The sequence below is a fragment of the Aethalodelphis obliquidens genome, unplaced genomic scaffold, assembly GCF_003676395.1.
Source record: "Aethalodelphis obliquidens isolate GAN/ISIS:26980383/991018 unplaced genomic scaffold, ASM367639v1 scaffold35, whole genome shotgun sequence".
Lineage (NCBI taxonomy): Eukaryota > Metazoa > Chordata > Mammalia > Artiodactyla > Delphinidae > Aethalodelphis > Aethalodelphis obliquidens.
Genome location: NW_020837979.1, coordinates 9953240 through 9970236, shown reverse-complemented (window position 1 = coordinate 9970236; position 16997 = coordinate 9953240). Strand labels below are relative to the sequence as shown.

The window sequence follows — 16997 nt, the reverse complement described above, 5'->3', positions numbered from 1 at the left end:
AACAAGTATAAAAGAAGAAACAACAGAATTTCCCTTTTATTAAGCAGACTTGTCTCTAACACTTAACGTTTCTTTTTGTTTCCCCACCTACTTTAATCACAGAGGACGTGTGATTAAAAAGAAGATCCTAAAAGGTTTCAGTTCAGACCAAACAGGCCCCTTGTGGTCAGTCAACTATCTCAACTGGGAGAGAGTTTCTTGGAGCACAGGTTGGTAGCTCCCCCCAGCCCCCCACTCCTGGCCCCAAGTCCTGCATCAGTGTGAGAGATGGGAGGTGGGGTGTGCAGGGAGGGGGACCGGCTGAGCAGAGCAGTGGTCTTTGAACTCTTAACCCTGCACCAGACAGACAGGGGCCACTGCTCCCTCCCTTTCTCAAGGGATGAAATGAAAACTCAGAAAATCCTGGTCCCTCCTGCATCACTTCACGAAGAGCAACCGCTCTCCTGGGGTTGAGCGGGCTTTCCAGACCCTTGACTCATGGACAGCCCTCAACAGCTTCCGTCACATCAACACACCACCTGAAGTCTCCTTAACATACTTCCATAAATTGACTCAGTTTTCACTTAAGTAGATTTATTCTAAGAGGAAATCTTCCATTAGCATGGCCTGCCCTTCCAGCCCAAACGTCATCATGTAATTGCTCTCCCACTGGACGGTAGCGCCTGCCAGTGGCCAGCAAACAAATACCCCTCCCTGGGGGCTGGGGCTGGATCAAGGCTGTGAGCCACGTGCATCATGCCCAGGAGCCCCCAGAGGCTTTGGGAAACACATCTTCTGTTGGAGTCTGGGGCTTGAGTTGAGACCCCCCAGGACCACATGGTGTGGTCGTGAGGATGCAGTGAGCCTCTGCCTGGACCATCCCTACAGACAGCAGGGAGTCTGAAAGTTGCATCAGCAGCACTAATCATATCCTCCACCCACCTCTGCCTGCTAATCTCTTCTTTCTCCCCCAGAAGTTGCCTCCAGCCCACCTTATGGAGCCTGGCATGGCCTACTGCCCACACCCACCCACCACACACACACACACACACACACACACTCAGTACCTCAAACACTTCCTTTTTCACCCTAATGGTACTGTATTTGCACCAGACTCACCAGAGGCAGATATGGTGTGCTTTCACCTCATTTAGTCATGCTAGATACTCAGTATTTATTTACTGGTTGAATGAACAAACAAATGAATCTACATCCAACTGGATTTTTTTAATGTTCTGGATTTTATTTCTTTTTCTTTTTCAGATTTTAAAAAGGAGGGAAGGTTGGAGAGAGGGATATTCGAAATAGGACAGTCGAGGTAAAATAATCAATTACCTTCCAGCTACCTGTCACACCCCGTGGATTATTAGCAGGGCGGGACCCTCCCGTGTATCTCCAATGAGAACCACACTGGGAATGGCAGAGGGCTGGCTCCGAGGGCGACAGTGAGCCTAACTGTTGATGTGTGCTTCTACAGTGTTGCACAGACAACCATAAATGGATTCGAGGTCATCTACCATTTAGGATGAGGCTAACGTTCCCTCCCACCCATGAGTACGATTCATTGGAAAGCTGATTTGATTTCTACATGTAAACAAAAAAGCAAAGAGATAAAAGAGAGCAAAAAGACTTTCAGGGAATATTAGACAGTATTTTGTCAACACAAAAGCCAACACAGCATGTGAGCCTCTTAATAACAGATTTGATTCAGTCTCCACTACTAAGCACACGATGCCTGCCAGACCTGAAGATGGAAAGAATAAATACTGCACCGACCTCGAGAAGCTCTCGGTCTAGGGCAGGATTTCTCCATCTTGGAACTATTCGCATTTGGGGCCGGACAGTTCTTTGTGGTGAGAGGCTGTCCCATGCATTGTGGGATGGTCAGCTGCATCCCTTGCCACAGAGGCCAGAAGTACCCCACTCCTTTATTGGGACAACCAAAAATATCACCATTTGTCCCTGGGAGGCAAAATCACCCCAGTTTAAAACCACTGGTCTTGGGGTGTAAATAAATAACCAAAAGATGTGCCTCAAAGCACGAGGCCAGCACCGATGGTAACCCAACTTGCTCACTGGAGCAGGGATGCTGCGGACATCGGGGGACAGCTACACATGTGGACACAAAGCTCCTTCTGTGCCTCTGAGCACCCGCTCTCCACCTCCACCCACCATGGGCTCCAAGGAGATGGAGACTGTCTTGTGGAACAGACGAGCAGCTGTGAACAGCAGTCACGTCTACCTTATAAAAGACCGCAGAGGGTAGACTTACATATTCACTTCTCTGCATGGCAATTGACGCTCTACCAACCTAAGCAGGAAGTATAATCTAAGCGATAAGACACCTCAGGAAAACAAAAAAGAGCTGCCTCGGCACAATTCCTCTTGCAATGGGCCCGCAGAGGATGGCACGCGTGCTGCCCCCTTCAGGAGGAACTCCAGGTCCCCCACAGGCCCGTTCCTCTGTGTAATTCAGAGTCTGCAGGAGGTTCCTGATGTCTAGGCAGTTTGAGCCACAGAGGAAGCCAAAACGTCATTCATAAGCAGCAACTACCTATAAACAAGGCACCTTGCTGACTAAAAGGAGATAAACCTAGAACTTTCTGTGGCTAGCATAACTGTCTCAGGATTACCTCTTGCCATTACATTAAAACTGTACATTAAAACTTGAGAAACACCCTTCAGGACGAGGGCGCGTAGAACCTACAGCCCAGCTTGCAGGTCGAGTCACAGAGAAACCTTCAGTGGTCCAGGCCCCCCAATGCATCAGTCTGAACCCCTGGGTCCTCTCTCACTTAAGGGACACACTAGCAGGGCCTTGGCAAACTCTCCTCCCATAAAATGGGTGATGCATGCTCACTGTCACGTGATCTGCTGGACCAGGGTGATACGGCACCTGTCCAGGGAATACACCGAGGACCCTGCACTCCCCTCATCCAGCGGGACTGCCATAAGCTCTGGCCTGCACAGTGGCCCCGAGATGGCAGAAAGGCTGTTCGTCTAAGTACGCTGAGGATCCCGCCGACCCTCTGCGCAGGCTCGTTTCTCTGTGCAGAGGGCACCCCGTTCACTGGGTGCCCGGTGCCCTGCCCCCTGCCTGGCGCAACCAACCGAGTGGGAGTTGGGGTGACACCTGCCACACTCGCCTGGGTGGCCAGGGCGGAACACAGAGCTGCTTTCTCACTACTTTCTCACTGGTGAGAGCTAGAAACAGCTGCACCCCCTTCCCCGGGTCTCCAGAGAGAGGCCAGCCAACCGATGAGTTTTCCAGATGGATGAGATGAGCAGTGCCTCTAGGAACGTGACCTCGGGCACCTGCACCAGGGCCTCCGCTCTCCCCACGGAGGGGGGCCAGCCCAGCCCAGCCCGGCTTCCTACAGGCTCAGGGGACCCCAGACTGGAGAACAGGTGCTGGCAGCCCCTCCAGCACTCCCCGCCCTGGCAGCAGCCTTGTAGGTGAAGAATAAGGTCAAATCCAATTGCCTCCTGCTGAACCAATCCACTGAAAGGGCCTCACTCTACCCAGCACCTTTCGGTCCAAGAAGTCCACGGGTGACAACAGTCCTGACCACACCTGTGAACCGGCTTCAAGATATCAGCCCGTTAAACTGTGCGAGGTTACAGGTGTCAACTGTCTTTACTGAAGATGACTGAGTGAGCAAAACTAGGGAACTGGACACGCAAAACACAGCCTAATTCCGTATGCAGAAGCCCTGAGATCGTATCCCAAAGCACCTGGACACAGGACTGTCCACGTGGCCTCAGACTCGGTGGTCTCAGTGCAGAGGGGCCCGGGCTCTCCCCGACCTTAGCTCTCTTTACGTCATGTTTACTGAGGAATAACTCAATTACAGTGAAATGCACCCCTCCTAGGTGTTACAGTTCTACCAAAATTTAGAATAAGTCTACCATGCACCCCCAAAATCCCTCATGCCGCTTTCTCAACCCACCCCCAACCCTGGCAACCACGGACCTGTTTTCTTCCCTATGGCTCTCCCTTTTCCAGGATGTCATACAAATGGAATCATACAGCATGTGCTTCTGAGGCTGGCTTCGTTCACTCAGCATGATGCCTTTTTACTGCTGAGTATATTTCATTGTGCAGATGTGCCAGTGAAATGTGGGATGTGGAAGTCTGTTTATCCAACTTCCCAGGTGCAGGACAGTAAAGATTATTTTCCTTTTGGGGCTACCGTGAATAGAGTTGCTGTGGACATTTGCATACAAGTCTTGGTGTGGGTGAATGTTTTCATTTCTCTTGGGTAAGTACAATCTGGGAGTCGAGTCACTGGGTGGGGTACAGTAAGGTAATGCTTAAAATTACAAGCAACGGACTTCCCTGGTGTCACAGTGGTTAAGAATCTGCCTGCCAGTGCAGGGGACATGTGTTCAAGCCCTGGTCCTGGAAGATCCCACATGCTGGGGAGTAACTAAGCCCGTGAGCCACAACTACTAAGCCTGCACTCTAGAGCCCGTGAGCCACAACTACTGAGCCCACGCACCACAACTACTGAAGCCTGCGCGCCTAGAGCCCATGCTCCGCAACAAGAGAAGCCACCGCAATGAGAAACCCGTGCACCACAATGAAGAGTAGCCCCCACTTGCCGCAACTAGAGAAAGCCCACGCACAGCAACTAAGACCCAACACAGCCATAAATCAATCAATCAATCAATCAATCAAAATAAAATTACAAGAAACTACTGAAGTTTTCCAAAGTGGCCGCACCATTTTGCCTTCCCACCAGCAAAAGGGGTGAGAGTTCCGGTTACTCCATGTCCTAGCACCTTCCTATCAACAGTGTTTGTGAGTTTTGTGTTTCATTGCTGTGTTTCATTGGGGTTTTTTTTAAGCCACTCTGACCTGTGTGTAATGGTATCTCATTGTGGTCTTAATTTGCATTTCCTTAACGACTAATGATGTTGCACATCTCTTCATGGGCTGATGGGCCATCTGTAGCTCTTCTTTGGTCACGTATCAGTTCAAGAATTTTTGCTCATTTATTCAATTGCTTTCCTGTCAAAGGGTTGTGAGAGTTCCACATGTATTCTGGATACAAGTCCTTTATCAGATAAGTGTTTTGAAATAATTTTCTTCTGGTTTGTTTTTTGTCTTTTAGTTTCTTAGCAGTGGTTTTTCAAAGAGCAGATGTTTTTAACTTTGATAAAATCCATTTTACCAACTTTTATAGTTTATGCTTTTTGTGTCTGAAGCAATCTTTGCCTGGCCCAAGGTCACAAAGATTTTCTGCGATGTTTTATTCTATAAAGTTTTCGGGAATTTTTTGCTTTTACTTTAGGCCCATGACCCATTTTTGTTCATTGTTACACATGTTGTAAGGGATGGGTTGAGGCTTTGGGGTTTGATTATCCTTTCTCTGATGGGTTTCCTTGGCATTTTTGCTGAAAATCAATTGATCATTTACGTGTGGGTCTACTCGTAGATGCTATTCTGTTCCACTGACCTGTATATCTGTCTTTCACCAATACCACGCTATCTTGATTACTATTGTTTTAGAGTGTACGTTCTGAAGTCAGGAGGTGTAAGTCTTCCAACTCTGCTCCTTTCAAAGCTGCTTTGGCTATTCTAGCTCTTTTGCCTTTATATATAAATTTTTGAATGATCTTGTCATTTTTTGAATTAGCTTATCATTATACAAAACATTTATGTTTCTACATTTTCATTTGATTTGTATTGAATCTCTAGATCAATTTGAGTTGGGTGCCTTATCTTTTTGAAAGTAAAAGAGTGGTTACCTTTCAGAGATATTATAAAAGGAAGACCAACAAGTTCCTCCCAGACCTACCCATGCAGAATGGCTTTGCCAAATGGCCTTGGCTCGAAGGGCTGAGCTGTGGAGTTCACATGTTCTTATGTGGAGGGGCACATGTTGGGGGGAATAAGAAGGCAGTCTGCCTCTCCAACCTGCTACCTGAGACAGAAAGGAAAAGACACAAAAAGGAAAAGACCTGGAAATTAGCCCTGAGACCTACAACAGAAAGGAATATGGTTCCTGGATAAATTGTTGAAAAGGAGGTGACATCTAAGGGGCCACTGGAGGGTGAGTAGGAGTACACTAATGCAGAAGAGAGGAGGAAAGTTAAGTCTTCAAAAGAAAATGCCAGAGCAAGGGGTAAAGGAGGCAGGAAACTCAGGGCTGCAAAATGGGAGGAGACAGAGGTTGGGCATGAGGTCTGGAGGCCCATGCTAAGGGTCAGAACGCTGTTCTCTACATATGGAAGCCCACGGAAACTCCTGAGTGGGAGGGGCATGATCAGATCTGTGTTTGAGAAAGATCCCCTTGGTGGCAGGCAAAAGATTTCCCTAGAGGCCATCTTGTGGAGATGGCAACAGGTATGTGATGAGCAGGTTTGACTGGGGAAATGGCCAGGATCCTGGACGAGAAGGTCCCTAGAAAACAAAGCCACCAATTTGATACCAGACAAGAGATCAAAAGGGGATGAAGAATCAAAAAATGGGCAGAAGACCTAAATAGACATTTCTCCAAGAATACATACAGATGGCCAATAGGCACATGAAAAGATGCTCAGCATCGCTGATGAGTAGAGAAATGCAAATCAAAACTACAATAAGGTATCATCACCTCACACCAGTCAGAATGGCCATCAACGAAAAGTCTACAAATAATAAATGCTGGAGAGGGTATGGAGAAAAGGGAACCCTCCTGCACTGTTGGTGGGAATGTAAATTGGTGCAGCCACTATGGAAAACAGTATGGAGGTTCCTCAAAAAACTAAAACTTACCATATGATCCAACAATCCCACTCCTGGGCATATACCCGGAAAAGACAAAATCTCTAATTTGAAAAGATACATGCACCCCAATGTTCATAGCAGCACTATTTACAATAGGCCAGACATGGAAGCAACCTATGTGTCCACTGACAGACGGATGGATAAAGAAGATGTGGTGTGTATACTCAATGGAATATTACTTAATCATAAAAAAGAATGAAATAATGCCATTTGCACCAACATGGATGGATCTAAACATTATCATACCAAATGAAGTAAATCAGACAGAGAAGGACAAATATCATATGATATCACTTATATGTGGAATCCAAAAAACTGATACAAATGAACTTATTTACAAAACAGAACCAGACTCACAGACATACAAAACAAATTTATGGTTACCAAAGGGCAAAGGGGGTGGGGGAGGGCAAAGGGGGTAGGAGTTGGGGATTAGCAGATACAAAATACTATATATAAAATAGATAAACAACAAGGAGCTACTGTATACCACAGGGAACTATATTCAATGTCTCAGAATAACCTATAATGGAAAAGAAACTGAACAAGAATATACATATATTCTGGTGTACAGTCACTTTGCTGTACACAAGAAACTAACACAACACTGTAAATCAACCATACTTCAATTTTTAAACAGGGGTGGCGGAGGGGATGGAGAGGCACTTCCATGTACCCTTTAGTCCCCTGGACCCTGAAAAGCATCTACCACTTACCAGGCACATCCACAGCCCCATGCCGAGCTCTGCTGTACAACCTCGGCCCCCAAGGTCCTCACTAAGAGCATCTAACTCAGACACCCTGTGAACATTCATATTCTGCTCTTTGGAGGGCAAACTTTTGCATTAAGGTTATCTAAAAGCACAACCTTCCAAAAGATGGCTTTGCTTTTAAGATTATACCATTGGGGTTGAATAAATTTCTTGGCAACCCTGCGTATAAATCTGGTTGGAGCCTCATTGTGAAGTCTGAAAAACAGACAGATGGAACAGTCGGCCAGAGAACCCCAGTGACAGAAACAACTACTCCCTGGAAGGGGAAAAAAGGCCAGAATGGCATCTTTGTTTATTTTTACAGACTTTGGAGAACAACAGTCTCCACCAGCTGTCTCCACAAGATCAAACCAGCTCCAAATGGGAGTGGCTAGGTATTTGAAATCAACGTCCAATAGGCCTGATGGCCCTGTTTCTTGTCTTTTCCTCCCTTTGTATCTTAAGATGACAATTTCATGTGCTCATTGATGCAGCCTGTCCATTCAATAAATATTCTGCTTCATCTAGGAACTTCAAACTCTGCTTCTAATCTAAACCAGAAAACAAAAGTACACGACCCCTTCACTTCCTGCTGGGCCCTCTTGGGCTCGTTCAGAAACCAATACCTGAAGGCAGTCTCAGAATGACCTAAAATCAGGGGGTCTGCCTTTTCGGTGTAAGGCCACACCCACCTTAGTCCAGCTCAGGGCTGATCAAGCTATCAACTCGCCCACTTCCCTGGACTAATCACATGCAAGCTCCCCCATTCTCCCTTCCCCTTGCCAACCCTCAGAGGACCTCAAAACCTTTCAGGGGATTGGTACCTGTAGCTCCAATATTAGGTTTAGAGCACAGGCCTGAATAGGGTACTGATTCTATCCAAGAAACTGACAGAAAGAAATCAGTTGTGAGAATGATTTACCTTTAGCCTTCATCTAAAAGTCAAAACTCTGCGGCTTTCCATTTAACTATAACAAGCCAAATGGAAACTTCCCTTCCTTCCTCATTTACTTTTTTAAACTGAAGTGTAGTTGATTTACAATGTCGTGTTAGTTTCTGGTGCACAGCAAAGTGATTCGCGCGAGTGTGTGTGTGTGTGTGTGTGTGTGTGTGTGTGTGCCTGTGTATATATATATATATATATTCGTCTTCATGTTCTTTTCCATTATGGTTTATCACAGGATATTGAATATAGCTCCCTGTGCTATATAGTAGGACCGTGTGTTTATCTGTTTTATATATAGTAGTTTGTATATGCTAAGCCCAAACTCCTAATTTATTCCTCCCACACCCCCTTTTCCCTTTGGTAACCACAAGTCTGTTCTCTATGTCTGTGAGTCTATTTCTGCTTTGTAAATAAGTTCATCTGTGTCATATTTTAGATTCCACACACAAGTGAAATATCATATGGTATTTGCCTTTCTCTGTCTGACTGACTTCACTTAGTACAATCGTCTCTAGGTCCATCCGTCCTTCCTCATTTATTAGGAAAGGACAACCGACAAAAACAAAAAACAGAGCAAAGTAATTCTGTCGGGGGCCACTTTGCTGCTCTCACACCTTGCTTTCATGAGCCTTTCTTGAAATATGGTCATAAGTGCCACATGCAAAAATTCCCTGCTGTTGTTGCGTGCGAGCTCTCCACCGTATCGGAGAATGAGCGCCAGAGCTGAGCCGATCCCTCCTGAGCCCGGTTCATCCTGGCCCAGGGGTTCCCACCAGGAGGGAGCAGGCTTCCTCGGGCTGCTGCCCTGTGACAGGCAGGAAGAACATCTAAACTCTCTTTCAATCTTGTAGAAAAAGAAAAAACAAAACACCCACACAGTGGGGAACAATTTCCCCGCTGGGCGGGTAGTGGGGCCTCTAGAGCTGTTACCTGCAAAGGGCACTTCTGGGGGTTACCCAGCCGTCACCACCGTGTGGATTCCACCCGAAAACCTCAAGCCAAACAGTGGGGAATGAACATCAAGAGACAATTTTCCACTCTGAAAAGTGACTTGACTTTACGAAAATAAATTAAAATGCCACGACAATAAATGAAACGCGTGCAGGACTTGCTGCCAAACACGTGGTCCGTCACGGGAGATGCTCTTCCTTGCTTGGTACATCTATACGTTGGGAATATGACTGCGTCATTCTCCACCTCCTGGCCCCTCAGCCCCCTATCCGACACCACGTCACACACACACACACATACACACACACACACGCACACGCACACACACACACACACAGAGACATGCACGCACTCCTGTATCACACGCATAGGTCTGGAGTAACAGGTGTAGCAGGATTTAGAGGCTGAACCATCATGCCTGGGGCAGGAGTGGGGATGGCTGGGGTGTGCACGTGTTAGTGAGGAGATGGGGGGTAGGGGTCGGGGCGGGGACTGGTCCTAACTCTGAGCACTGTTCACTGTAGTTCATTGTAACAAGGGAAATTTGATAGCTGAGGCACCAACGCAGATGCACGAAAACAAAACCGGGCATCCTTCGAGCAGTAAACTCCTTTCTTGCCACACAAGAGCTCTGCCCCACATGTCTGTAGCAGCCTGAGAGGTGCTGCCTGCTAGCAGCGTTATCAGATTTTATAGGCTCCTTCCCCTCCTCCCACACTTGTGTCCCTTAAGGCCACCGAATCTGTCCCTCTTCATAGGTGAGCCCATCCTCCCAATACTGGCCTCTTGGAACCACATTTGCCTCTTTGCTCCCCTTCATCTCACCCCCACCTACTGAAGGAGTCTGCTGGGGTTTCTCCACCACCTCGCTTGCCCCCGGCTCTGCTGTTATAATTCTGGAAACAGACCTGGTGATTAGAACCAAAAGTCCCGAACTGTGTTTCCAAAAACATCCCTATCCACACAAGAAAGACCCAGGAAAACCTCAATTCCAGCATCTGGGCTCTGGGCAAACGTGACAAGGGAATTGGAAACCATTTCTCAATAGCAACCGTGAGCTTTTTTCCTTTTTTTTTTTTTTTTTTTGCGGTACGCGAGCCTCTCACTGTTGTGGCCTCTCCCGTCGCGCAGCGCAGGCTCAGCGGCCATGGCTCATGGGCCCAGCCGCTACGCGGCATGTGGGATCTTCCCGGACCAGGGCACGAACCCGTGTCCCCTGCATCGGCAGGCGGACTCTCAACCAGTGCACCACCAAGGAAGCCCGGCCGTGAGCTTTTGAAGTGACCAAGAACTATATAGACACAGATACAACTCCATTTAAAAAGTAATCAACAGGAAAATAGTACAGCAGCTCCTCAAAAGTCTACAAATAAAATTACCATGTGATCCACCAATTCCACCCAAAAGAATTGAAGGCAAAGTTTCCAAGAGATATTTGTATGCCCGTGTTCACAGCAGCATTATTAACAATAACCAAAAGACAGAAACAACCCAAATGTCCATCGACAGGTGAATGGATAAAGAAAGAGTTATGTATGGAATGGAACAGTATACAGCCTTTAAAAAGGAAGGGAGGGCTTCCCTGGTGGCGCACTGGTTGAGAGTCTGCCTGCCGATGCAGGGGACACGGGTTCGTGGCCCGGTCCAGGAAGATCCCACATGCCGCAGAGCAGCTGGGCCCGTGAGCCATGGCCGCTGAGCCTGCGCGTCTGGAGCCTGTGCTCCGCAACGGGAGAGGCCACAACAGTGAGAGGCCTGCGTACCGCAAAAAAAAAAAAAAAAAGGAAGGGAATCCTGTCACATGCTACATGAACGAACCCTGAGGACACTCTGCTAAGTGAAATAAGCCAGCCACAGAAGGACAAATACCATATGATTCCACATCTATAACGTTCCTCGAGTCGTCAAATTCAGAGACAGAAAGTAGAATGGTGGTTGCTGGGGGCTTGGGACGGTGGTGTCAGTGTTCAGCGGGTGCAGACTTTCAGTCTGGGAGGATGAAAAAGTTCTGGAGATGGATAGTGATGGTGTCTGCACAACAATGTGAATGTGCTTAATGCCACAGAGCTGTACACTCCCTAATCCTTTTTTAAGGGTTAAAATGGTAAACTTTATTTTTTAGATCACTTTTAATCTAAAAAAAAATGACACAAATGAACTCATTTACAAAACAGAAATAGACTCACGAACATAGAAAACAAACTTATGGTTACCAAAAGGAGGGAGGGGGGACATGAATTAGGAGTTTGGAATTAACATATACACACTACAATATATAAAACAGGAAAAGAAGGTCCTACTGGGTAGCACAGGGAAATATACTAAATATCTTGTAATAACCTATAACGGAAAAGAGCCTGAAAATAAATATATACGTATGTGTATCGATATAACTGAGTCAATTTGCCGTACACTTGAAACTAACACAACATTGTAAATTAAGTATATGCCAACAAATAAATAAAATGGTAAATTTCTGTTAGGTATAATTTACCAAAAAAAAAGCAATCGACAAAAGGATGGAAGTTTCAATTAATCTAAATAAGCTAGTAGGATTTTTAAATAGGGGACACAACCAGAAACCCACCCCCTTCATCTTCCTCCTCCTATGTGAGGACAGAGGTGTGTGACAGGGCCAGGCAGCAGGAGGGACAGAAGAGGCACCACCAGGCAACACGGTGACCTGCAGGTGTCTGAGAGGAAAGGTCAATTCCTCCTGTGCCCGCTGACCCCGGAGACAGGACAAAGGCCATGGGGCAAGGGGCAGGTGGTGTGGCCCTGACCTGCAAGTGTCTCCTCAGTGACACCGTATCAAGTGTCACGCATTCCTGCAGACTGGAAGATTCCTCCTCACCACACTTGACGGCTGCTGTTGCGCTTCCTGGAATTTTTAACTCAGAATCCCCTGTTTCAGAAATAATTTTTGCAAAACACAACCTCTGGGGACTTCCCTGGCGGTCCAGTGGTTAAGACTTCACCTTCCAATGCAGGGGGTGCGGGTTCGATCCCTGGTCGGGGAGCTAAGGTCCCACATGCCTCGGGGCCAAAAAACCAAAAACATAAAACAGAAGCAATATTGCAACAAAGTCAATAAAGACTTTAACAAATGGCCCACATCAAAAAAAAAAAAAAAATCTTAAAAAAAAAACACAACCTCTGATAAGGCCTCTGTTATTTTAAGATGTTGGTAGCTGGACAGGTCAAACGCTCCTCACAACCTCTCCCCACCTTGGCTTGCATCCATCGGATGTGGAAATTGGACATTTACACTTTGTTTGAGGCCCAGCCGAGCCAAAAAAGAAAAACAAAGTCTCCGGGTCATCCCTGAGTTACAGCAGTCACCTTCTAATCATTCTCTCTGCCCCTAGACTTCAGGCTCCTGGCAGGGGCACATGGACGCTGTGAGCAGCCTCTCGTGAATACGGCCTTCGCTGGGCCACCGCGCACTCCGGGGGCCCCAGCCCCTGAGGCATATGGTGAAGGCACTGGGCACTGGCAAAGGAAGCTCAGTAGATACCTTCGCTTTCCTCCTCCCCCACCTCACTACTTCCCTTTGTAACTTATTTAGATTTGTCTTCGCTTTTTGCTGCATTTATGCAAATATCCATGACTCCCTGCTCTGAACCTGAGGGCCCAGAGCTAAGACAGGAGACAGGACAGCCTGGAGGCACACTTCCCTGGAAACACAGCCCAGGGGCAGCTCCCTTTGCCAGGATGTCCCCCGTGAGAGCACAGCAGCGGCCTGGCCAGGAGGAGTGTGGGGTTAGGCTCCTTGGATGGAGCATGGACCCAGAAGGCAGATGCTCCCATAGACAGACAACTGCTAGCCTTTCTGCTTGCCTGCCATCCAGCCTGGGCAGGGCCTTTGTTTTGAGGAGTGGGTTCTAAGTTTAGGGTTGCGACTGAACTCCTAGGGCTACAGAAGGAAGGCTGAGGCAGCCAGGATCCACCCCACCCCTCCACAGCCTCCCCATACGCTGCCTCTCCTCCAAATACATGTCAAATAGTCATTGAAAGGCTATGTGTTCTCAGGGACCTGTATTCTCAGCCTGCCCAGGCATCTCCCTGAGCCAACTGGACCTGCGTCCCACTCTCGCACTTCGGTGGAATGAGGATGGTTTAAGGGCCGCTGCCTCTAAGAAGCCTCCTTTGATTGGTTGACCCCCTCCTATGAGAACTGCATCTGTCCTGTCTTCTTCAGACATACCCCTTGTGTACCCCCAACTAGTGAGTGCCTTGCAGCAAGGACAGTCTTAAATTTCTTTCCACAAGTGCTCTAAATAAATACTCCAACACTCAGCTGGGCTCCATGGCAGAGCGCATTTCCAAATATGGCCGAACAAAGCTCTGCCACCTCTCATGCTCTTGTTACAACGTGACCGACACTCCCTCGGCCGAGGGGGGGCGGGTGTCTCTACTCCCTCCCTCTGAACACAAGTGGGGGCTTGCGACTGTGCCAACCAGTAGAACAAGGTGGAAGTGATGCTCTGTGAGGCTGGGCCACAGAACGGAGACAGCTTCCACGTGGTTCTCTCTTTCCAGGACACTCACTCAGAGAAAGCCAACCACCATGCTGTGAGGAAGCTCAAAACAGCCCACATGGAGAGGAACAGAGACTGCCCCCCCAGCCACAAGCCAGCCTCACCCACCGGACACAAGAGCAAGTGAGCCTTCAGATGACTCGCCCCCCAGCCCTTGAGTCCCCCAGCACAGGCTCCAGACCCTGTGAAGCAGAGACAAGCCATCTTCACTGCCCTTTCCAGACCCCTGACCCACACACTGCACGGGCATGATAAATGGTCGTCCAGTGACAGTAGGCAGATAGGAACTGGGGCAGAATACATAAATGTGGCCACAGGATGAGCAGCTCCAAAGCTCTGCCCTCTCTAAAATCGACGTTCGTTTACCACCCGAACATCCTTCTTTCCCTTCATCACAACAGAGCTACTGTCCTTAGCTCCCGTAGGGCCATGGCTCAGGGTGGCTACCTTGCTACTCAGCCTCATAAACCTCTATCTACCAGCCACATTTCCTCAGTGAGGCGGGTGCTCTGGGGAAAGAGGAACAAAGGGGAATGTTGTTTACAATCCAAGCGAAGTGCTTTCTTCATGGTGCACCAACCACCTCCGTGGGGATGTGATAGGGAAGAACAAATCTGACCCCATACTGAATCTGTTTCTTTTACTTTAACCTTTTTGTACTCTATTGCTCTTGCTACAAGTTAATCACTAAAAGAATGTTGCCTATAGCCTGGAATATACAGGGTAGCCCATTCTCAAGGCTCTGACCTTTAAAGGTATAACACTTTCCCATTCATAGAGATAAAAAGTTGCAGAACAGAGAATAACATTTGTCTTGTTGGAGGTTTATAGGAACATTGTGCCCTGACCAACAGGACAGCTGCAAGAACAAAGGATTCCAGCATCAAGAAGGCTGCAACAACCAGCCACACCCCCTCCCCTTTTAGTATAAAAGAAGTCTGAATGGATCTTTGGGACACTAGTCCATCCTCACAGTCTGCTGGCTTTCTGAATAAAGTCACTAAGCCAATCCCTCGTGTGGCTTTCTGGCCTCATTTCTCATGCATGACATCCCTGTTTCCACTTCTCACCCTTGGACAGAGTCCACTCCCAGAAATCACATCGGGTCCCTGCCCTAGAGCATTACATTTTTGACTTTAAAAGAAATGGGCAGGGCTCCCCTGTTGGCGCAGTGGTTAAGAATCCACCTGCCAATGCTGGGGACATGGGTTCGAGCCCTGGTCTGGGAAGATCCCACATGCCGCAGGGCAACTAAGCCCGTGCGCCACAACTACTGAGCCTGTGTGCCACAACTACCGAAGCCCATGCACCTAGAGCCCGTGCTCCACAACAAGAGAAGCCACCGCGATGAGGAGCCCATGCACCACAATGAAGAGTAGCCCCTGCTCGCCGCAACTAGAGAAAGCCCACGCACAGCAATGAAGACCCAACGCAGCCAAAAATAAATAAATTAAATAGATAAATTTTTTTTAAAAAAGAAATGGGCTATCTACCACAACTTTTACATAAAAATCTTATTCCTCCAAAGAGTGATTAACTCTCACCAATCAAGCAACTAGAACAATTTCATCTAATTGCTATCACACTGACATCACAGATAGAGCAGCCTCCAAAATTAAGCTCAAAAACTTGTAGACTGGGCTTCCCTGGTGGCGCAGTGGTTGGGGGTCCGCCTGCCGATGCAGGGGACGCGGGTTCGTGCCCCGGTCCGGGAGGATCCCACATGCCGCGGAGCGGCTGGGCCCGTGAGCCATGGCCGCTGGGCCTGCGCGTCCGGAGCCTGTGCTCCGCAGCGGGAGAGGCCACGGCAGTGAGAGGCCCGCGTACCGCAAAACAAAAAAAAAAAAAAAAAAAAAAAAAAACTTGTAGACTGGAGCAAACCAAAATCTATAAATCAGTAAGGATACTCCTTAAAAGAAAAAAATGTAACTTTACCTGTGGCTATAGCGAATGGCTATCGTCAACCCAAGCTGCAATTAAAAAGAGAGAGGAATACATATTAAATAATATCAAGCACATGCTGAATTCACAAGAAAACTGATGTAACGCGCCAACTTTTTTTAAACATTTCTTAAAACACCTTCCTGCTAATGCTTCCTAAATAACACTTTTTTTTAAAATAACATGTTTTAATGATCGATCTTTAGTTTCAACTTAACTCTTAAAAGGATAATGGTATTTTGAAAGGGTCTTAAGCAGGGTACAATATTCCATCATGGATTAGACAGAAGGTGTCTCTCATCAGGAAAGACTTCCAAAAGGCTCTTTTTTGCCTTTTTAAAAATGCTTTAATGTTTATTTTTTATTGAGGTGTAATTGACAAAAGGGTATCTATTTAAAGTGATGCCATATACACATACATTGCAAAATGGTTAACACACATTAGCACATTAATTAACACATTCATCGCCTCACAGTTGCCTTTTATTTCTCTTTTTGGTGAGAACGCTTAAGATCTGCTCTCTTAGCCACTTTCGAATGTGCAGCACGGCATTGTTAACTACAGTCACCATGCTGTACGTTAGACCCTTAGAACTTATTCTTCTTAGCCCTAGAAGTTTTTACCCTTTGACCAACATCTCCCCACTTACCCCCACCCTGCAGCCCCTGGCAACCACCATTCTACTCTTTCCATGAGCAAAACAGGGCTCTTTCAGCTCTGAGACAAAGCAGTGAAAAGATGGGACTGCAGAGCGGATCTGATTCTGAGGTTTGCATTAGGAGAGCATGGCCACGCCCAGGTCCTGGGAGCGACCCTCTCACTACTTCCACCCCAGGGGGACTGACCACTTGGGCCAGAGCCTCCCTGAGGGGATCAGCACAGACTTCACCCTGATCCTGTCAGCTCAAGGGCAGCAAGGCAGCTCCAAGGACTGCAAGGAAATCGCACCTGTGATATACACGTGACATCAAGAGAAAGTGTACACGACTGCCAAGCAGAGCCCGAGGTGACACTGCAATTTCCTCCTTACCCTGTAGAGGTGTCAAGGAAACCTCTCAAGAACAACTAGAGGTCGGACCATATGGCCTGGGCCTCGGCTGGTTAACGCAAG

At 47.5% G+C, this 16997-nt stretch overlaps 1 protein-coding gene across 1 annotated transcript in view; it reads right to left on the bottom strand.

Moving 5' to 3' along the window:
- ACOXL (acyl-CoA oxidase like) overlaps positions 1 to 16997 on the bottom strand; it is a 332334-nt gene that overhangs the window by 207511 nt on the left and 107826 nt on the right. Inside the window, 1 exon segment of the mRNA XM_027129018.1 lies at positions 15880 to 15914. Coding sequence (XP_026984819.1) covers positions 15880 to 15914 — 35 coding nt within the window.